General features: G+C 36.5%; 2 protein-coding genes across 2 annotated transcripts in view; one reads left to right on the top strand and one right to left on the bottom strand.

Moving 5' to 3' along the window:
* Positions 1–5,042, bottom strand: part of LOC121374762 (transmembrane protein 164-like) — a 64,372-nt gene extending 59,330 nt beyond the window's left edge. The window contains exon 1 of the mRNA XM_041501874.1: positions 4,735–5,042. The gene's annotated coding sequence lies outside the window, so the exon portion shown is untranslated. The remainder of the gene's footprint in view (positions 1–4,734) is intronic.
* A 161-nt stretch (positions 5,043–5,203) lies between these two features.
* LOC121374772 (methylosome subunit pICln-like) lies at positions 5,204–22,481 on the top strand. The gene is made up of 6 exons (XM_041501884.1): positions 5,204–5,401; positions 8,243–8,379; positions 11,381–11,473; positions 16,775–16,861; positions 19,138–19,260; positions 20,300–22,481. Exons 1-6 carry the CDS (start codon positions 5,283–5,285, stop codon positions 20,368–20,370), a joined length of 630 nt encoding a protein of 209 aa, XP_041357818.1. The 5' UTR covers positions 5,204–5,282; the 3' UTR covers positions 20,371–22,481.
* The last annotated feature ends 556 nt before the right edge of the window (positions 22,482–23,037 follow it).

Below are 23,037 nucleotides of genomic sequence, written 5' to 3'. Positions count from 1 at the left end.
TATGGACATTACACAAAATAACCTCTGCATGTATAGAAATGCATTATGCAAACCAACAATACCATTCATCACAGTGTTTTCCCTAGAAATGAAGTAAGGCATGGTAAAGTGACGTTTTGGGGACATATTTTATGTGCAGTTTTAAATATAAGGTTGTTTTTTTCCCCCATTATACAATTTTCAAAAGGACAAAAACCGTATGGCCATTTTATTTTCTATATCTATTTCATAACTTAATTAAAAAAAGGAAATACGTAGTACTATCCACATAGGTGTGTTTAAAACCTTCTTTTTACATGGGCAACTTATAAATTTATAAAAGGCAAGGCATTTTGATTTTGAGGGCAACATGGTGCTAACCTATCTGTGGGAGAGTACATACAAAAGACCCCTTGCTGTTTAATAATAGGCAGGTTTACTCTCATACTAACACTTAACTTCTGTTCTGGTCCAGGACAGACTTGGTTTAACCTTAACTGGATAGAAACCAGTAAATAAGTTATAACAATTTCTTTTAATGAAAACTGACAAGAAGGGTTCTATATTTATTTGTCCAACAATAACATTTAAAAAATTTTTTATAAATATTATCTTTCCTAGTGTATCAAAGAAATGGTAGACTTACCAATTTTATAATTTGCAATGTTAGTTTTATTCTGTATGCATCCAGTATTAAAGTACACACTTGGTTGGAAGCAATCAATTGGTCCAATGAATAGAAATTGATTTTTATCTTTAATATCATCGGCTATTGGACTTCAAACACATGGTCATTCTGACACTGTTTTTAGAGGAAACCCGTGAAGTTCCCAGTGACCACTTACAAAAAATAACGAAATGCATCGAGATCTTACTGACATATTTAATCATTTGATTTGGCAGTAAATTCCATCAGTATCGGTAAACATACCTCCCCTAGTTTATCAGAAGGTCACTAAATTTCTACAAGGCCAGTTTGTCGCTGGAGTAAATCATTAAATATAGTTATTATTATTATTATTATTATTAATCGGAACACCTTGCTACGCTAGATGTAGAGTAAATTGGAAAAGATCGCATATATTCGTGAAAACAATTTTCCGACTCTTCACCCGATATCTCACGAAAGTTACCGAACTTCAGTTTGAAGGGAAATAACCCCATCAATCAATTGTTAGAAGAAAACATTTCGTGGCTAACAGGTCGCCAATAAAACTAAATTTGCGACAGTAAAACCACCGATATACGTCCGCAAATCGGGAAAAAAACCCACAGTAGGGTTATCCCCTAAATGACACCAAATTAGTACTTGTGATAGTTTTGGAATGTTTTCGTGGATATCGTTGTTATATTAAAAGAACATTTTTGGATATACAAAAAAAGTTTTAGGGTCGGCAGATTCAAATTAGGGTCGGTCGGGTAACCGGAAACAAACAATATTTTATGATATGCCTAACTAGCGATAACTCATTAAAAATAAAATAAAGTAGTGGTTAATTTTGCAGTCGTGTTTAACACATTTTATGAATAAGGGATTAAGTAGGAGAAAACAACTCTTAGGCTATGGGGTTTGTGGGGGTTATTTTTCACAAATCTGCACATCCTGGTACATTTGCCACTACTTTTAATTAATAACTGTTAATTAATATTCTTTTCCCCAACTCATGAAAAATATTAAAAACACCACCTGCAATATTATTGACAAAGATTTTTTTTTTTTTTTTTTTCATACACTTATATAATTATACTGTACAATAATTTTTAAAACACAGGAAACATGTTTTTAGACTGATTTTAAAATTCTTAATATCAATAAATTTTACCTACTTCGTGTTTATAATAAATACACATGAAAGCAGGTGAATGATTTATTTTGAAATTATGATATAATTATTGATAATTCTAATAATTTTAATTGCACCCATAACAATAAATATGCTGATACTTGGTTAACCATTGAAAATGGAACTGAACTTAGAATTCATTAAAAACAATGAGTGAACGACAATCTGACAACTTCCTAAGCATACTTAAGCAAAATACCAAGTGCACCGAATCACAGGACGCGTCAATACACCAGACACGGCTGTACATGTATATTATGATTCAAACTGGCACTCACCAAATTTACTAACTGTAAATTTTATGTAGGCCTAAATAATATTTTGTTGGAAAAATAACTGATTATGCAAGCTTTTAAATTTAAGTTGATAAATTTGCTATATCGTACCGTCATACAATTTCAATCGACATATGTTTTCGATACTTTTTTTGTAACTGCATGTATCTCGAGATTATGCGAGATATTACGTCACTATCAGCCTAAACATAAACAACAAAGTGTCTTTTACCTCACAATATTAAAAATGCTTCAAGTCAAGCTGCCAACTTTATGTTTTAATTATAATAACATAAATAGTGTGCATGTTATCAGTTTTTCGTAATGCAATATTTTGGTACTAATGAAATGCCTCACATAGCGAAATCCAGGTATCACAAATCCCTGCAAAGTTATCGTCTGCAACACTGACATCTGACCTGCCAAAGTTCGACGATATACCACGTGATCATTACACTGAACAATAAAATTTATGGAAGGCTGGTTGGGTTACCTCTTATGTCATTCACAGCAAGGATCTTTTTGGTAATTTCTGGTGGGGGCATGTTTACATGTGCATTTACAGGCATCGAAATAAGTCGAGAACGGTCGTTCAGGTTACCGGGAGGTTACCACATGTAAGAAAAGTTGAGAACGGTGTTTCGTTCTCGACAAAAATTTCAACGTAACGGTAGTTTCGTTTCTGAACGTATACCAGGCTATGCATTCCGGACTTCCGCATTTCATTTTCTCGTAAGGAATTGCATCGATGTTCGCACGCACTTGCATTCCGCGTTTAAGCAGCGTCCACTAGATGGATTTACTTCCGCGTTTCGTTTTCTCATACGAAATTGCACCAATGTTCGTGCACACTTGTGCAATTGCAAGCAATTATAGTCATTCCGTGTTTAAGCAGTGCCCACTACATAAATTTACTTCCGGAGTTCGTTTCTCGTACCAATGTTTGCGCGCACCGATACAATTTTAGAACGTCCACGTTTTAGCCTTAAAGTAGTAGTAGGAACAGAAAATCAATTCTAACTTTCATGTAGTTGTGGTAACCTATAGGTTACCAGGCTATATTTTGTGGTAACCTGTAAATGGGTTACCAAACACAATGCTTATTTCGATGCCTGATTTACATTTACTACAAATAAAGGTGGTTTGGTGGAATTAGATTTTTTTTAAATATATAGTTAGCCTATGATGAAAACATAATGTAAATCTGTTTTAAGTGAACACTGTCTATTGGTCTGAAGATTATTCAATATTTTTTTACAAGCAGGGCGCAATACTGTGAGTGAAACACTCGCCTGTGCGAGTGAAATTCTGTTATGGCGATTTAAATTTGCAAAACACTAGCCTTTTGGCGAGTATATTATTTTTTCAGAATGAAGCTGTCACTGGAACATTTATTTCACTAATCAGTCAGACGACACATATACTAATGATCGAAACTGTAAACATACACTTCCACATTTTGCCCTGTTTGCGGATATCACACTCGGAGCTCTCCGGCCGACTTGCCGATCGAGGTGTTCGGAAAGCCTTGTGACACATCGGGGTTTTCCGATTGTAAATGAGTTTTCACAAAGCATTGGACCAATTGCTTCGCAGCCAATTTGTTTGCACCTAAAGTTAAGCTAAATGTTACATGGCGGGAATATGCTAAATAAATTTTTAAAAAACGTTTGAGAAAGTTGTTGGTAACGATAGCATATCGTGAACAAAAATAAATAAATAAATAAAATACGTCCTAGTTTCGGTAACTGTAGCCGTCGGTATACTTGTCGGAATCGCGTAACCCAATTAAAAAACGGTTTACAAAGGAAAGTAAAACAAAATAGGATGAGGTTGGTGTTTAAAGTTCTTTAATTATGTTATTATAATTATCCATACTAATAAATGTACTTCATATGTTGCCTGGCGAGTAACAATCTCTAGTTGGCTAGTATTTTTTTTCATTCACTAGCCAGTTGGCGAGTAAATATAAAGTGCAGCTTTGCGCCCTGACAAGTTACAAACATTATATGATTTTATTTTCAAAAGAAGATTTTGATGTAAATTATTGCATGGAGTATAGACCCTTCACTGCCATAAAAAGGACAAAAATAGACAGCCAATGAAACTATCGAAAACATATGACGTTTGTGAAAATATAGTGGAAACAACTGTACGACTTAGCAGCTAGTGTTTTTGGAGGAAAATTTGGTGTTCATGGGAAATTATCACTGTTTTTCACAATAAACTAATGTGACTTGAGAAAGGTAAAGTAGTATTGTATGTACGAAGTATTGTTTTTATTATATTTTAATTTTTTGCTTATCGTATGGAAAACATATGACGCAAGGATATATTGTCCTCTAGCCCAAAACTAACCTGGTTATTGCTATAGACCGGTATGCTGCTTGTTGTCCTGCAATATATCTGATGGGTTTTTTTTTTAACAATGTTTAAAAAGAAAACAATTAAGTCCACAAACTTCAACAGTGTTCAAAAGGAAGGGGGAGGGTTCTGGGGAATTGGAGGTCTATGGCTCCATCAATCATTATCCACAAACCAGTTCAAGCCTATAGCCCTATCATGCCTATGGCCTGGTTAGATTATTAAATTATGTGAAAAACAATACACCTAAAGAACGCTAACATCAAACATACCTTCATACGAATATTCGTCTCTGAATCATTCGATGTCTTTTGTCCATATCGTTCGTTCAGCTGAACCCTCTTTCTATATTTAGCACTTTTACTTCACTGACACTGACAGTCTCGTCTGCGCGAGGCAAACCAGTAGAGCTTTAACATGTAAACAAACCGGAATCAATGTGGCAGACGCCTCAGAAACACTTGCATCAAATGTGCATATAAATAAAACTCGAAATTATTACAATCAGCATTCTGGTATTGACAAAAAGAAGGAATAAACCATTAAAATAATTTAACAGATTTGCAGAACCACAAAGCAAAATGTCACACAGTTACTTCCGGTTTATAGCGACGGCGAATCTGTTGGAACCAAAAATAAAAATATATCGCATCATTTGATTGGATAATAGAAAAACACTTACTTCCGGCTGTTTCGGAATAAATATTACTTGAAACATCATTGGTTAGAATTATTAAATTACCAAAACGTGGTTCGTGCGAATTGTTGTGAATTCTTTTTAGCTTCTGTTTGTACATCAAATAGAAAGACAGTGAAAACCATGATTGTTTTGACAAGTTTTTCACCTCCTACAGAAGGAGTCAGATTCAAAGAAGAAAACACTGTTGCCAACATTGATGGCAATTCAATAGGAAATGGTTCATTGTTTATAGCAGAAAGGCAAACACTATTTTAATTTTTTTTATGTTCACATGCATTGTAGTTATTAAAGTAGCTTGAGTCACCCCATCCCTTCCCTTATTGGAAAGAGTTCAACCTGTACCCCTCTATATCAAAGGCTCTAAAGACTAACCCTAACCCTAACCCTGTACGTAACGCTTCCCTAACCATTGAAAGGGGGGGGGGGGGGGGGGGGGGGGGGGGGGGTACAGGTCGAACTCATGCCAACACCAACAAGATACCCCAAGACTCCATAAATATTTTTTAAAATGAATAAAAATGTAGGCCTACTATTTTATCAAATACTTAGTGGAAAATGAAGTAAAGGATTAAGGAATTAATTTTAAGCCTTAAAGGGACATTCCTGAGTTTGCTGCAATTTTTTAAGATGTTATTGACTAACAGACTTTTTAACAATTGTAATTACATATCAAATATATTTTTCTGCATAATATATTAGTGGCTGTATATTAAACGTGTTTCTAATCGTTCTAATATTGTACTAGGTTAAATTTCATTTTATTTCCTAAAATATATTTTTTGGTACGTATGAAATTATTTGAATACAAAATCCAGTTTGGGCTTCTTACAAATATTAAGATGACCAGAAACACATTGAATATACAGACAATGATATTCTAAACAAGAAAATATATTTAATATATAAGTTTAATCGTAGAAATATTTTATTAGTCGGAAACATCTTACAATGTAGCAAACTCAGGAATGTCTCTTTAATGACAACTGATTGCTAATCGACTATTTACCCCCAAGACACCGCAATCTGTGTGTGTGTCTGTATATATACATTTTAATGCTAGGGGAGGGGTATATGGGGTATCGTGTATGTTTTTCGGGTATCGTGTGTATCTTGTGGTAAATAGGCGGTATCTTGCGATGTCTTGGGGTAAATAGTCGATTATCTCCCTTAGCAATCAGCGGTCATTAATTCTTTTACTTCATTTTCCACTAACTATTTTATAAAATAGTACATTTTAATTCATTGTTTAAAATATTTATGGAGTCTTTGGGGTGTTTTGGTGTGTCTTGGTTGTGTTTTGGGGTGTCGATCTTGGGGTGTCTTGGGGTAAATAGTCAGACGAGGATAAGGCTAGAGGAAACTCTATGTAATACTTAGGCTATCGTCAGCAACTAAATGGTTGCAAGCTACTGTCTGAAATACACATATTTTCTGAAATCTGATGTCACAGAACTTTAGTTTGATTATTCTGAGTCCAGTTTTGACATAAAACTTACATGTTGTTAACCAATACCATTACTACCAATGCTACACAAAGAAAGCCGACACCCTTTGAGAAACAAACCTGTGCTGTACGTTCTTGTGGTGACGTAGAGCAAAGTGTTTCTTCATGTAGTTAGCGTAGTATTTTATTTATTACAAACCAACTGCAAACAATCTGCAATGCAGATGCAAGCAGATGTCGGGACCTATTACATGTTATTTTTTCTACGAATTGGGTCAGCATGTGATCTACTATAGTACTGTCGGAAATAGAATAAAAATGATTTTCGTCGATTATTTCTTACATATTAAACAGACAAGTAAATATTTTGTAAATATCTATTTAATAATAGTCTACTTAATTTAGCATTTACTTGTTTTGGCTCTCATTGATGTGCAAGGTGGTGTTTACTCTTGAAATTAAAAGAAAGATGTTGGTAAACAGGTGATTTGTGCACTTTATTGGAACAGACTATAAAAAATTGTGGTCAACATGCATTGTCAAGTTCATTACTGTTACAATATGTGAAGGACTGTTTCTGATGATGGTTTATCCCTATCCCTCTCCAAAACAAAATATTTGTAGACATTTATAAGTAACTTTTGAGCAAACCTGTCAAGAACCATTCTAAGTTTGTGATCTATTATACTGGTATTAAAGGTGCTATCTCAAAGTTGCATAATGACAGCTATTGCAAATCATGTTTTTATTAAATTTTGCTTTAACATTTAAAGACTACACCTTTAATAACTATATGCCCATAAATGATTATAGGAAATAATTTTATTTACTATAGAAGAAAATACATTTTTATTGGAGAATTTTTATCACAAACAGATGCTCACATATAATTTCTAATATAGCACCGTTAAGTGGTTGCAAGATTGTGTAAATTTCAAATGCACTTATATTGAATTTATATTCACTAAATATGCTGGTCATAATTAATAATTTATGATGCAATTCAAAATAATCAGTTAACTTGCAGTTTTAGATTAAAAGTTTGTTTAAGGATAAATAAAATTGACATACATCATCAAAATGTGTTATAGTCTGTTCCAATAAAGGTAACAAATCTCCTTTTCACTGACATTTTTATTTCAATTTCAAGAGTAAACACCACCTTGTACATCAATGAGAGCCCAAACAAGTAAATGCTAAATTAGGTAGAGTATCATTAAATAGGTATTTACAAACTATTTACATGTCAGTTTAATATAAAAGAAATAATTTACAAAAATCATTTTTATTCTATTTCCGACACTACTTTAGTTAGATACTGAATGATTGTTATGACATGAGTCATATCTTACTACACTGGTGTGTAATAAATATTGTCACTGCTTTACTAAATGGTGGGAAACATTTTGATAGTTGCTCAGTACGGTAAATCGATATTAACATAATACTGATACTGGATGGTATATACGGTATACCGCCCAGCTCAACATGCCTCAGTTATATTACATATATGTCACTGCTGTACATTATCACATGGTATAATAGTAACAATGTATATTTACACACACATGTACATGAATACATACATATTTGTAACAAGTGTGTGATCCATTGTTATTGTATTTGTGTTTTTCAGTCATTTATCGTGGCTAGGTGAGGGAGGCCAGGGTTTCTCACTAGAATACCCGGCTATTAGTCTACACGCTTTGTCACGTGACCCAAACACGTTTCCAAGCCCGTGTCTGTACTTGATGATCGATGCAAAACTCATAGGTAATTATACATGCATGTATGTATGCACATATATAGAGAGTTTGTCTTCAGGAGTGGTTAGGCCTTAAAAAAATGTGTATAAATGTTATAACAAAAATTCAGGTTTCATCCTTGATAAAAATAAGGTACATGTAGGTTGGTAAGAATTTGTTTAATTTATAAAATGTTTTTTTTAAACCAATCAAAAGGAGAAACCATAATCGGCCGAGGTGTTCTGAATCTAGTTTGCTGATTGCAAAAAATCTGGGATCATGATTTTAATTTTGTTTTAGAAAAATACATAAAAATACATAAAATTAGGTTAGGTCAGGAAACTGGAAACACTCATATATAATTTTTTAGGCCTTATGACAGTATAATCTGAGAGGTTCAATGTGTAACACCCCTTCTGTCAGTTTTTAAAAATCTAGAATTCATTATGAAAGGGCATTCTACATAATTTGAGCCAGTGCACAGCAACTGGTATATCAAAGCCATGGTACGTACGGTCCTGTCTGTGGGATGGTGCATATAAAAGATCTCTTGCTGCTAATCCAAAAGAGTAACCCATGAAGTGGCAACAGCAGGTGTTGAATGCGTCGTTAAACTTAAATAAAACATTATTTCTTTCCTTCTACATAATTTGGGGTGGGAAGTAGTACAATGGTAAAGCGCTCTCTTAATATGCAGTTGGTTTGGAATCTATCCCTGTCGGTGGGCCCATTGAGCTATTTGTCATTCCAGCTAGTGCACCACAACTGGTATATCAAAGGCAGTGGTATATGCTATCCTGTCTGTGGAATGGTGCATATAAAAGATCCCTTGCTTTTAATGGAAAAATGTAGCGGGTTTTCTCTCTAAGACTATATGTCAAAATTACCGAATGTTTGGCATCCAAACCGCCGATGATTAATAAATCAGTGTGCTCTAGTGGTGTCGTTAAACAAAAACAAACAAACTGAACTACATGTACATATTTTTGTCTGTGGCTTTGACAGCTACATGTAGCTCTACCACTTGCCACAATTCATTTATATGTAGTAATGCAGGGATTTATCTAGTTGTTGTGTGAGTCCATTCCTGAAAGAAAGTGGCACCGAAAATTTGAAATTTCCATGCAAAAAAAACTCCCAATATATATATATATATATATATATATAATTATTTATTACACCCCATGTGATATAGTGATTTCCCCAGAGATTAGGCAAGGCATTGTAGACCAAACACTTTTGGGGCATTTTCACCATTTTTGGGGCACTTGTTTTTCATTAAAAATACACAAAAATTAATTGAAATTTAATGTAATTTATGTGCTTACTTTAATAAATGAATGGCAAAAGATATTAAATGCATATTTTATTAATTAATAATAAGTTTTTTGGTGTTTTATAAAGGCAATTTTAGAATTAATCAGAAAAAGGCTTGTTTAATTTCAGGGCAGCATGGTGCTGATAAAGGCAAGATGGTGCTAGACTATTGAGGCATGGTGCTGCACCATGCTAAAACAAGCTAGGGAAAACACTAAATGTTAGCAGCATAATTGAACAAAATATATATTTTAGTAATTTTGTTAGGCCTTGAATGTGTTTATAATATTTTTTTGTGTAAACGTCATTGGCAGATGTAAGGCGTACAAATGTAGTAACCACAACATTTTGCTAAATGATGTCATTTGGTAAGCGATGTCATTTTCCTGGTCTTTAGTCTGTGAATTCTCATGTCTTATTTAGTTATTTTGGGAGTCATTCTGTGCAATTTTTGTTTATTAATGTACAGTGTGTTAAATAAAATACTATACTCGTTCCCGTGCAAGACTGTTTATATTACAACTTGTGTGTTTTTAATTGTGCACCACTCGCTTTGACTCGTGATGTCGATTGAAAACACACATTGTTGTAATATAAACGGTCTCACACGGGAACTCGTTCAGTATTCTCTATGTCTGTTATAATAAATTAATTTAACAGTGAACTGAAAACATCTCCAAAGTATGATTTACTGGCACTAATTTCCCCAACCCCATCAAACATGGGACCCTGGCAAATTATCATGGATAAATTCCTCGGATTGATATTTTGGTTGGGAAATAACTGCCATTGATTTATGCAGGTTTTGAAGTTTAGTAATTAATTTTGTAAATGTTTCTACTCACCCAGAGATAACCCTGACTTTGGTTTGAAAAATATGCTGCATGGAAAGGTCTGGGTGAGCATTGATTTCAATTTACTATTAAAGTTCAAGCATGCTGTCCTGGGCACACACCTTAGCTATCAGGGACTGGCGTCGTGGTTAGCCATCGGTCTACAGGCTGGTAGGTACTGGGTTCGGATCCCAGTCGAGGCATGGGATTTTTAATCCAGATACCGACTCCAAACCCTGAGTGAGTGCTCCGCAAGGCTCAATGGGTAGGTGTAAACCACTTGCACCGACCAGTGATCCATAACTGGTTCAACAAAGGCCATGGTTTGTGCTATCCTGCCTGTGGGAAGCGCAAATAAAAGATCCCTTGCTGCCTGTCATAAAAGAGTAGCCTATGTGGCAACAGCGGGTTTCCTCTCCAAATCTGTGTGGTCCTTAACCATATGTCTGACGCCATATAACCGTAAATAAAATGTGTTGAGTGCGTCGTTAAATAAAACATTTCTTTCTTTCAGCTATCAGGGCTTCTGTCCAGGACAGTGGGTAACTTGTTAATTGTTACCCATTGAGTCATTAAAACTTGCTATGGGTGGGAGCCAGTTCTGGACTGCAAACCCAGTACCCACCAGCCTTATGTCCGATAGCTTAACCACAACGCCACCGAGGCCAGTTCTGGGTGAGCAGAAAATTTCACCAAATAATCTGTTAAATTTAAAATATTGCAAAAACCCAGTTATTTTCTAACTAAATATCCATTATTACATGAAGTTCTCTCACCTAGCTGAGCTAGTCCCGGGTGGTGGCAGCCCTAAGTCTAGCTAATCTGAATATCAAGGGCTATAGCTAATCACTGACTACAATCTTCCATTATTTGTTTCAGAACAAGAAGACAAAGTCAGCAATTCGTCAGACTCTGACGAGGATGAGAATCCAGTCTGCGAAGTGCGCTTCATCCCGAGCAATTCAGATGTTTGTATGTACCAGTCTTACCAATATATCTGGTAGATAGATAAGTGTTATCAATATACCTTGTAGATAGACAAGTCTTACCAATATATCTGGTAGATGGACAAATGTTATCAATATACTTTGTACATAGACAAGTGTTATAAATTTACCATTATACTCTGTAGAGAAGATATCAGACAAGTGTTATAAATATACTTGTATCTAGGTAGACATGTGTTACCAATATACTTTGTAGATAGACAAGTGTTGCCAATATACTTTGTAGATAGACAAGTGTTGCCAATATACCCTGTAGATAGACAAGTGTTACCAGTATACCCTGTAGATAGACAAGTGTTGCCAATATACCCTGTAGATAGACAAGTGTTGCCAATATACCTTGTAGATAGACAAGTGTTACCATTATACCCTGTATATAGACAAGTGTTACCAGTATACTTTGTAGATAGACAAGTGTTACCAGTATACCTTGTAGATAGACAAGTGTTACCAGTATACCCTGTAGATAGACAAGTGTTACCAGTATACCCTGTAGATAGACAAGTGTTACCAGTATACCCTGTAGATAGACAAGTGTTGCCAATATACTTTGTAGATAGACAAGTGTTGCCAATATACCCTGTAGATAGACAAGTGTTACCATTATACCCTGTCGATAGACAAGTGTTACCATTATACCCTGTCGATAGACAAGTGTTACCAGCATACCTTGTAGATAGACAAGTGTTATAAATTTACCAATATACTTTGTACATAGACAATTGTTATAAATTTACCATTATACTCTGTAGAGAAGATATCAAGACAAGTGTTACAAATATACTTGTATCTAGGTAGACATGTGTTACCAATATACTTTGTAGATAGACAAGTGTTTCCAATATACTTTGTAGATAGACAAGTGTTTCCAATATACTTTGTAGATAGACATGTGTTTCCAATATAACTTGTAGATAGACAAGTGTTATACATTTACCAATATACCTTGTAGAGAAGATATTAAGTCAAGTGTTACGAAAATACTTGTAGATAGACAAGTGTTACCAATATACCTGGCAGATAGACAAGTGTTTACCAATATACCTTGTAGATAAACACGTCTTACCAATATACCTTGTAGATAGACAAGTGTTGCCAATATACCCTGTAGATAGACAAGTGTTGCCAATATACCCTGTAGATAGACAAGTGTTACCAATATACCTGGCAGATAGACAAGTGTTACTATATACCTGGCAGATAGACAAGTGTTACCAATATACCTTGTAGATAGACAAGTGTTGCCAATATACCTTGTAGATAGACAAGTGTTGCCAATATACCTGGCAGATAGACAAGTGTTGCCAATATACCTGGCAGATAGACAAGTGTTGCCAATATACCTGGCAGATAGACAAATGTTGCCAATATACCTTGTAGATAGACAAGTGTTGCCAATATACCTGGCAGATAGACAAGTGTTGCCAATATACCTTGTAGATAGACAAGTGTTGCCAATATACCTGGCAGATAGACAAGTGTTGCCAATATACCTTGTAGATAGACAAGTGTTGCCAGTATACCTTGTAGATAGACAAGTGTTGCCAGTAGACCTTGTAGATAGACAAGTGTTACCAGTAGACCTTGTAGATGACAAGTGTTACCAGTAGACCTTGTAGATGACAAGTGTTACCAGTAGACCTTGTAGATAGACAAGTGTTACCAGTATACCTTGTAGATAGACAAGTGTTACCAGGAGACCTTGCAGATAGACAAGTGTTACCAGCAGACCTTGCAGATAGACAAGTGTTACCAGCAGACCTTGCAGATAGACAAGTGTTACCAGTAGACCTTGCAGATAGACAAGTGTTACCAGTAGACCTTGTAGATAGACAAGTGTTACCAGTAGACCTTGTAGATAGACAAGTGTTACCAGTAGATCTTGTAGATAGACAAGTGTTACCAGTAGCCCTTGTAGATGACAAGTGTTACCAGTAGCCCTTGTAGATGACAAGTGTTACCAGTAGACCTTGTAGATGACAAGTGTTACCAGTAGACCTTGTAGATAGACAAGTGTTACCAGTAGACCTTGTAGATAGACAAGTGTTACCAGTAGACCTTGTAGATAGACAAGTGTTACCAGTAGACCTTGCAGATAGACAAGTGTTACCAGTAGCCCTTGTAGATGACAAGTGTTACCAGTAGCCCTTGTAGATGACAAGTGTTACCAGTAGACCTTGTAGATAGACAAGTGTTACCAGTAGACCTTGTAGATAGACAAGTGTTACCAGTAGACCTTGTAGATAGACAAGTGTTACCAGTAGACCTTGTAGATAGACAAGTGTTACCAGTAGCCCTTGCAGATAGACAAGTGTTACCAGTAGCCCTTGTAGATGACAAGTGTTACCAGTAGACCTTGTAGATAGACAGGTGTTACCAGTAGACCTTGTAGATAGACAAGTGTTACCAGTAGACCTTGTAGATAGACAAGTGTTACCAGTAGCCCTTGTAGATGACAAGTGTTACCAGTAGACCTTGCAGATAGACAAGTGTTACCAGTAGACCTTGCAGATAGACAAGTGTTACCAGTAGACCTTGTAGATGACAAGTGTTACCAGTATACCCTGTAGATAGACAAGTGTTACCAGTATACCCTGTAGATAGACAAGTGTTGCCAATATACTTTGTAGATAGACAAGTGTTGCCAATATACCCTGTAGATAGACAAGTGTTACCATTATACCCTGTCGATAGACAAGTGTTACCATTATACCCTGTCGATAGACAAGTGTTACCAGCATACCTTGTAGATAGACAAGTGTTATAAATTTACCAATATACTTTGTACATAGACAATTGTTATAAATTTACCATTATACTCTGTAGAGAAGATATCAAGACAAGTGTTACAAATATACTTGTATCTAGGTAGACATGTGTTACCAATATACTTTGTAGATAGACAAGTGTTTCCAATATACTTTGTAGATAGACAAGTGTTTCCAATATACTTTGTAGATAGACATGTGTTTCCAATATAACTTGTAGATAGACAAGTGTTATACATTTACCAATATACCTTGTAGAGAAGATATTAAGTCAAGTGTTACGAAAATACTTGTAGATAGACAAGTGTTACCAATATACCTGGCAGATAGACAAGTGTTTACCAATATACCTTGTAGATAAACACGTCTTACCAATATACCTTGTAGATAGACAAGTGTTGCCAATATACCCTGTAGATAGACAAGTGTTGCCAATATACCCTGTAGATAGACAAGTGTTACCAATATACCTGGCAGATAGACAAGTGTTACTATATACCTGGCAGATAGACAAGTGTTACCAATATACCTTGTAGATAGACAAGTGTTGCCAATATACCTTGTAGATAGACAAGTGTTGCCAATATACCTGGCAGATAGACAAGTGTTGCCAATATACCTGGCAGATAGACAAGTGTTGCCAATATACCTGGCAGATAGACAAATGTTGCCAATATACCTTGTAGATAGACAAGTGTTGCCAATATACCTGGCAGATAGACAAGTGTTGCCAATATACCTTGTAGATAGACAAGTGTTGCCAATATACCTGGCAGATAGACAAGTGTTGCCAATATACCTTGTAGATAGACAAGTGTTGCCAGTATACCTTGTAGATAGACAAGTGTTGCCAGTAGACCTTGTAGATAGACAAGTGTTACCAGTAGACCTTGTAGATGACAAGTGTTACCAGTAGACCTTGTAGATGACAAGTGTTACCAGTAGACCTTGTAGATAGACAAGTGTTACCAGTATACCTTGTAGATAGACAAGTGTTACCAGGAGACCTTGCAGATAGACAAGTGTTACCAGCAGACCTTGCAGATAGACAAGTGTTACCAGCAGACCTTGCAGATAGACAAGTGTTACCAGTAGACCTTGCAGATAGACAAGTGTTACCAGTAGACCTTGTAGATAGACAAGTGTTACCAGTAGACCTTGTAGATAGACAAGTGTTACCAGTAGATCTTGTAGATAGACAAGTGTTACCAGTAGCCCTTGTAGATGACAAGTGTTACCAGTAGCCCTTGTAGATGACAAGTGTTACCAGTAGACCTTGTAGATGACAAGTGTTACCAGTAGACCTTGTAGATAGACAAGTGTTACCAGTAGACCTTGTAGATAGACAAGTGTTACCAGTAGACCTTGTAGATAGACAAGTGTTACCAGTAGACCTTGCAGATAGACAAGTGTTACCAGTAGCCCTTGTAGATGACAAGTGTTACCAGTAGCCCTTGTAGATGACAAGTGTTACCAGTAGACCTTGTAGATAGACAAGTGTTACCAGTAGACCTTGTAGATAGACAAGTGTTACCAGTAGACCTTGTAGATAGACAAGTGTTACCAGTAGACCTTGTAGATAGACAAGTGTTACCAGTAGCCCTTGCAGATAGACAAGTGTTACCAGTAGCCCTTGTAGATGACAAGTGTTACCAGTAGACCTTGTAGATAGACAGGTGTTACCAGTAGACCTTGTAGATAGACAAGTGTTACCAGTAGACCTTGTAGATAGACAAGTGTTACCAGTAGCCCTTGTAGATGACAAGTGTTACCAGTAGACCTTGCAGATAGACAAGTGTTACCAGTAGACCTTGCAGATAGACAAGTGTTACCAGTAGACCTTGTAGATGACAAGTGTTACCAGTAGACCTTGTAGATGACAAGTGTTACCAGTAGCCCTTGTAGATGACAAGTGTTACCAGTAGCCCTTGCAGATAGACAAGTGTTGCCAGTAGACCTGGCAGATAGACAAGTGTTGCCAGTAGACCTTGCAGATAGACAAGTGTTGCCAGTAGACCTTGCAGATAGACAAGTGTTGCCAGTAGACCTTGTAGATAGACAAGTGTTACCAGTAGACCTTGTAGATAGACAAGTGTTACCAGTAGACCTTGTAGATAGACAAGGGGTGGGATGAAGCCCAGTGGTAAATGCTCGCTCGATGCACGGTCGGTCTGGGATCGATCCCCATCCGATAGCTAATGATAAATAAATCAATGTGCTTTATTGGTGTCTGTAAAAAAAAACCTTCAACTGTGAGCATTTATTCTCATTTCTTGTGATTGGTTCTTTTGCAGTGGGAGATATATTACATGTATTTTGATTGGTTGTTTTGCAGTGGGAGATATATTACATGTATTTTAATTGGTTGTTTTGCAGTGGGAGATATATTACATGTATTTTGATTGGTTGTTTTGCAGTGGGAGAGATGTTACATGTATTTTGATTGGTTGTTTTGTTTGGGAGAGATGTTACATGTATTTTGATTGGTTGTTTTGCAGTGGGAGAGATGTTTCAGTCTATGAACGAGTGCCAGGCTCTTCACCCGGACCAGGAAGACGTGGACTCGGATTCTGGAGGGGATGGAGGTAACTCTTGACACGCCACTGCTGTCATGTGTAGCTTCATGTAGCTTGTGAGGTGGGATGTTGCCCATTGATGCACAGTCTGTTTAGGATCAATCTCCATCGGTTGGCCGCTGGGCCATTTCTCCTGTTTATGCATGTCTTAATAACTTGTGTATGCTGCTTCTCTTTCTTTAATAACCACATGGTTTAACAAAACAGAGTTAATAAAAGTCAGCACAATAAAAATAAAAAAGCATGTGTAATATAACGTGTAATGACGTAATTTTGGTAAGCGACGTCACAACATGATGTTGCTTCCCCAGTCCTAGCTCAGACTGTGCTTGTGAAATATGACATCATTTCGTCATCTCCTTCTAGTTTTGATAGGGTCCTTGTTATTCATTACGAAAATTAGCAATAATAATATGGATAATAAATTAATTATTACACTCGTGTGTGAGTCATACTGATTTTACGAAACTCGTTTCAGGATTCATGTATTACCCCCACTCTCAGTCGGGCAAACCGGCGTCATGGTTAGGCCATTGGTCTACAAGCTGATAGGTACTGGGTTCAGATCCCAGTCGAGGCATGCGATTTTTAATCCAGATACCGACTCCAAACCCTGATTGAGTGCTCTGCATGGCTCAGTGGGTAGGTGTAAACCACTTGCACCGACCAGTGATCCATAACTGGTTCAACAAAGGCCATGGTTTATGCTATCCTGCCTGTGGGAAGTGCAAATAAAAGATCCCTTGCTGCTAATCGGAAAGAGTAGCTCATGTAGTGGCGACAGCGGGTTTCCAAATCTCCAAATCTGTGTGGTCCTTAAACATATGTCTGACGCCATATAACCGTAAATAAAATGTGTGGAGTGCATCGTTAAATAAAACATTTCTTTCTTTCTTGCTTTCTTTTGGTCGGGCAATACAAGAATCCTGACCCACGTTTCGTGATTTCAGTAAGACACACAAGCTTATACAATAATCTCTTATAAGTTTCACAGCCAATAGACACCAAATGTTCACACAATGATCTTAAAGCCACAGATGCTTTACACTGGATACATGTGTCAGCCTTGGTTAGATCGAGGGTTAAACTTACACGTAATGCTAATTATTGATTAACCTTCTGACTACTTCAGGCGTGATATCTCGCATGTAGTCATACAAGTCAAAATACTGTACACTGCATGCAGTGCATTGACTAATTCATATTTTCCGCTATTTTGATTATGTGACTGGCCGGAAGTTATAAAACAACACAAGAGATAGCTTTGATTGAGACTCAAAATGGCTACTTTACTTTTTTTCTTCTTTTTTTTTGTTGTGAGAATACCTCAAACTTTTGAGTAGAAAAAGTGGTTTTTGGCGATTATTTTCAACGTTTTTAAAAAAACAAATTCTTTTTTGTTATAACATGGATCATGGATCTGTCAAACCTAAAATCATACAAAAAACTCCAGTGAGCAGGTTTGACTGCCCTGAATAGATTGAGGTTTTTTTAATATCGTCCTGTCTATTGAAAAGTGTATGTAAAAGATCTCTTGCTGTTTTACCATCAGGAATAGCCCTTGTTGTGGCAGCTGTTTTCCTCTCTATTTTTCAACTAGAGGGGGGCGGGACGTAGTCCAGTGATAAAGTGCGCGCTTGATGTGCGGTCAATTTGGGATCGATCCCTATCGGTGGGGCCCATTGGGCAATTTTTCGTTCCAGCCATTGCACCACGACTGGTATTTCAAAGGCCATGGTATAATGTGTTATACTCTGTGTGGGATCCATTTCTACTATAATGGAAAAATGTAGCAGGTTTCCTCTTTAAGACTGTATGTCAAACTTACCAAATGCTCGACATTCCATAGGTGATGATTAATAAATCAATATGCTCTAGTGGTATCGTGAAACAAAACAGACCTCTTCAACCAGATATCGAATAACAATGTTAGACACCAAGTAGCTATAGTTAAAAACAGACCTCTTCAACGAGACATCGAATAACAATGTTAGACACCAAGTAGCTATAGTTAAAAACAGACCTCTTCAACGAGATATCGAATAACAATGTTAGACACCAAGTAGCTATAGTTAAAAACAGACCTCTTCAACGAGATATCGAATAACAATGTTAGACACCAAGTAGCTATAGTTAAAAACAGACCTCTTCAACGAGATATCGAATAACAATGTTAGACACCAAGTAGCTATAGTTAAAAATGTGCAGACTTGTTAAATAGTCCACTTGTTTGTTTTAACTTGTGTTGTGTACTGACTGACTGTGTTGTGTTTTGTCTTGTTCAGATAATTTCTACCAGGGTGAGGATGGGTTTGAGAACCTGACGCCGGAGGGTCGCGCCACATTACAGCACCTCGAGAGCGTCATCAGAATCGGGGACAGCCGGTCACCTCCAACTCGACCAAACGGTATTATAGCTGTCATGAATTACACTCACTGACACGTGTGACTCTTTTGCTTTTATAATTCCAGTCAGTGCATCACAACCAGACAAAGGCCATGGTATGTGCTTTCCTGTCTGTGGGTCTTAGTAAGCACAGCTGCCAACTTTCACTGGAGTTATCTATCTTAATCATGTGAATGCTAGAACATAGTAGAATAACCATCAAACACGTTCAGTGTATGTTTTGGACTTGTATATCAAAGGCCGTGATATGTGCTGTCCTGTCTGTGGGAAAGTGCATGTAAGAGACCCTTTGTAGCCAATATAAAATATAGCAGGTTTCCTCCAAGACTTGATGTTGATCAACTTACTAAATGTTTGACATCCAGTTACTGATGATAAAAAAATCTATTTAATGGTGTCTTTAAAACCAAAACTGAACTTTCACCTTTAAATTATAAATGTTGGCAGATCCAGTGAGTTTATGGCCGTCTTGACGTGTATAGATATTACACATAGATAAACAAAAGGGTACGTACCTCGGACTACTGGATCAATGGCATTGATGTTAATTCTCAAATCAGCTTTGCTTTTCCAAATATAGTGTCTGCGTGATTTAACTTTATCTCTGATTTGGCAAGAATCATAAGAGACACTGAAATTAACTGAGGGGTGGGATGTAGCCAAGTGGTAAAGCATTCGTTTGATGCACGGTTGGTCTGGGATCGATCCCTGTCGTTGGGCTCATTGGGCTGTTTCTTGCTCCAGCCAGTGCACCACGACTGGTATATCAGAGGCCGTGGTATGTGTTATCCTGTCTATGGGATGGTGCATATAAAAGATCCCTTGCTGTTCATTAAAAAGAGTAGCCCATGAAGTGACGACAGCGGGTTTCCTCTCTCAATATCTGTGTGGTCCTTAACCATATGTCCGACACCATATAATCGTACATAAAATGTGTTGAGTGCGTCGTTAAATAAAACATTTCCTGAAATTAATTGACGTATAATTAATTAAATGAAGTGTTCATGTTACTTTGATTTGTCCTCACTTGCATTTTTCAGAAAACCACGTGAATGGGGAAGAAATAATGGACACTGAACAGTTTGAAGATGCCGATATGGATCAGAGATAAGCTGGATTCTGGGTCGTTTCACTAAAATAAAGGCATACAGACAGACAGACAGACAGACAGACAGACATTTATGCTGCCTTGTGTTGTTCAGAGTCGGATGACAATATAATGTGCTGCTGGACTTTACCTTTTTAATCGCTGAATCCAACACGAACATTTGTTGATAACAACAGTACTATGTTTGAAAGAGTTTTCTTACACACCCATGCGATAACTTTTTAAAGACATACGACTGGCTGCTTCTAGGTGATGACCAGGTCACCAGTGCCATACCAACCAATGATTAAAAAAAGAATAATCGAATCAATCACTCGGTGACGTACAGGATAACCTGAAATTGACTTCTCTGTTATGCACAAGTTAACTATAAGTGCAAGGGTCATAAATAGGTTTTCATTGGAAAAGGCATTTAAATTTATTTTAAAACTTTTTCAGGATATGTAAGCAACAGAATACAACATTCGTGTCCATTAGATGCCATTTATCTTGCCACTTGTTTGTTAAAACATATCCAACTCGCTTTTGCTTATTAGATATGTTTTAAAGCACAGCTGGTATCTAACGGCCACTCATGTAATATTCTCTGTATATCACTTGTTTTAGTTCACAAACCACTGTGTGTCGAAGACATGGACTGACTTCAAAAGGTGATACTGTAAATCGGGAAATGTTAGCGAGTGTGAAACGTTAGCGAATTTTAGCGAGGCCATACAAGATACTAATATTTTGTGACGCTAAATTTAAAGAGATTTACAAGAGATCGTCCCAAAAAGGTTTATGTGACTGAATTGTCTGATTTACTAAACACACAACAATGTGTCAAAATAGATCAAAAATATTATTTATCCTGATCCTACAGCTTGAGCGTTTTCTTTTTTCAATTTCTGATATGCAGGGCACAATATGTCACGAGAACCATTGTTCTGTTCGCGTGTTGGTTACGCGACTTTAAAATTACAAGAACCACCAGTTGGTTATGTGGTGAACAATTACATTCTAAAATTAAAAGTACCATATATTGGTAATGAAAGTGAAAATCAGTTTGTTTTTAAATCCATTTGAACCACCAATGTAACAGAACCGTAGTTCACGTGTTTTAGGATTAGATAGGCCCAACTCATCCGTTGTATGAGAACTATATTCACGTACCCGAACAAACGGTTACCTAAGTAAAACTCACGTGAACTGACTTCCGGTTACCTAAGATTTTGAAATGTTGTCCCCAGATATGACAACTTCAGTAAAGTTTGATATCGCTAATATGTCACTTGGATTTCGCTAAATTTTAAGATCGCTCATATTTTATGATTTACAGCATACTGTTTATCAAAGAAAAGAAAGAAAAGTTTTGTAATTGCAGTGACTTAGTATTCTGCTGGTTTTTAAGTCTAACATCTCCTCTGAAAGGACCTGTTCAGGTAACATATATTTTTTTAATATCGCATTTCTGGAATCACCACACAATTTTTAAAGATTAAACAGTAGTTATTAATCAACCTTTAATGGACTAGAAATGTCACTAAATACTTTTTTTTAAAGTCTGCTCATGTATTTTAACTTAAAATTTGATGGGAAGAAAATAAGGGAGTACATGGTTAACCTCCTGATACTGTGGATGAGGCTTCTGGTAGTAGACCATTAATCTTTTTGTGTTCTTTGTTTCTTTCTGTCGGTATATAACGTAAGTTTCATATGTGAATGGATAAACATTAGTAGTATTTTACTGGTTTTGGACTGGTCAGTGTTGTCTAAAATTATGAACAAATTTCCAGTGTTTACTATCATTGTTCTCAATCATTGCTTCTCACTGATCATAATTGTTTTGTCAATGAAATACAATTCATATCACTATGTTGTTGATGAAACAGTTCAATTTATTATCATGTTAGTGGACACAACCAGCTATCAATCCATCAAGATATAGATGTATGTGTATAGGAGGGGTGCTTCAGGAGGTTGTTCCCCCTCCCTCCCGTGCTCCTAGTACAGTCCTGAGTTTACAACCATTGTAAAAACATTTCCAACCAATAGAGCCTTTTTGGTGACGTAACATACAAATTAAATACATTTTCTTATTTAAATTATCAGTGTCTGTATTTACAAAGTGTTTGTAGTTGTCCTAATGCTTGTAGTAGCCCAAAGCTGATTTTACTTCCCAATAATTTTGCAGGTATGAAAAAATATATCTCACAAATTAAAATAAAAACTAAGTGCAAACACAATTGATATACAGACACTGGTATTCCTAACAAGAACATGTATTTAGTATGAAATAGTAGTCACTAACAAGACTCTGGTATCGCATAGCAGGTTTTGGGTCACCCGATGTTGTGAAAGGATTGTATTGTAGTGGTCTGTATTATCAAAACTCACAAGATTCTTGCAAGCAGAACAATTTTTCATCAGATGTTTCGAATAAATTTGTTTTTGTACAAAGTGTCGGGGTTTTTTTTTAAAGTATAGCTTTGTACTTCAAGTTCTGCTGACAATAAACACAATTGATTTCACACAATGAGGATTTCAGCCCACTGTGGGATCCCAGGAAATGAGGAAGCAGACCGGCTAGCCAAGCTAGGGGCAAAACAAATTCCACAGAGGTAGCTTCTCCGAAAAGAAACCCCTGATCAGGTCGGCCAGTAAGCCTAGGACTGTAAAGGATGATTATCA

This window comes from Gigantopelta aegis, chromosome 1, assembly GCF_016097555.1.
Source record: "Gigantopelta aegis isolate Gae_Host chromosome 1, Gae_host_genome, whole genome shotgun sequence".
Taxonomy (NCBI): domain Eukaryota; kingdom Metazoa; phylum Mollusca; class Gastropoda; order Neomphalida; family Peltospiridae; genus Gigantopelta; species Gigantopelta aegis.
Note: the sequence above shows the minus strand (reverse complement) of the source record. Positions and strands in the feature narration are given on the sequence as shown.

Coding starts and splice junctions, on each gene's coding strand:
- LOC121374772 (XM_041501884.1), top strand. CDS start 5,283: ATGATTGTTTTGACAAGTTTTTCACCTCCTACAGAAGGAGTCAGATTC. Junction 8,380..11,380: donor GATCGATGCAAAACTCATAG/GTAATTATACAT, acceptor TATTTGTTTCAG/AACAAGAAGACAAAGTCAGC. Junction 11,474..16,774: donor CCCGAGCAATTCAGATGTTT/GTATGTACCAGT, acceptor GTTGTTTTGCAG/TGGGAGAGATGTTTCAGTCT.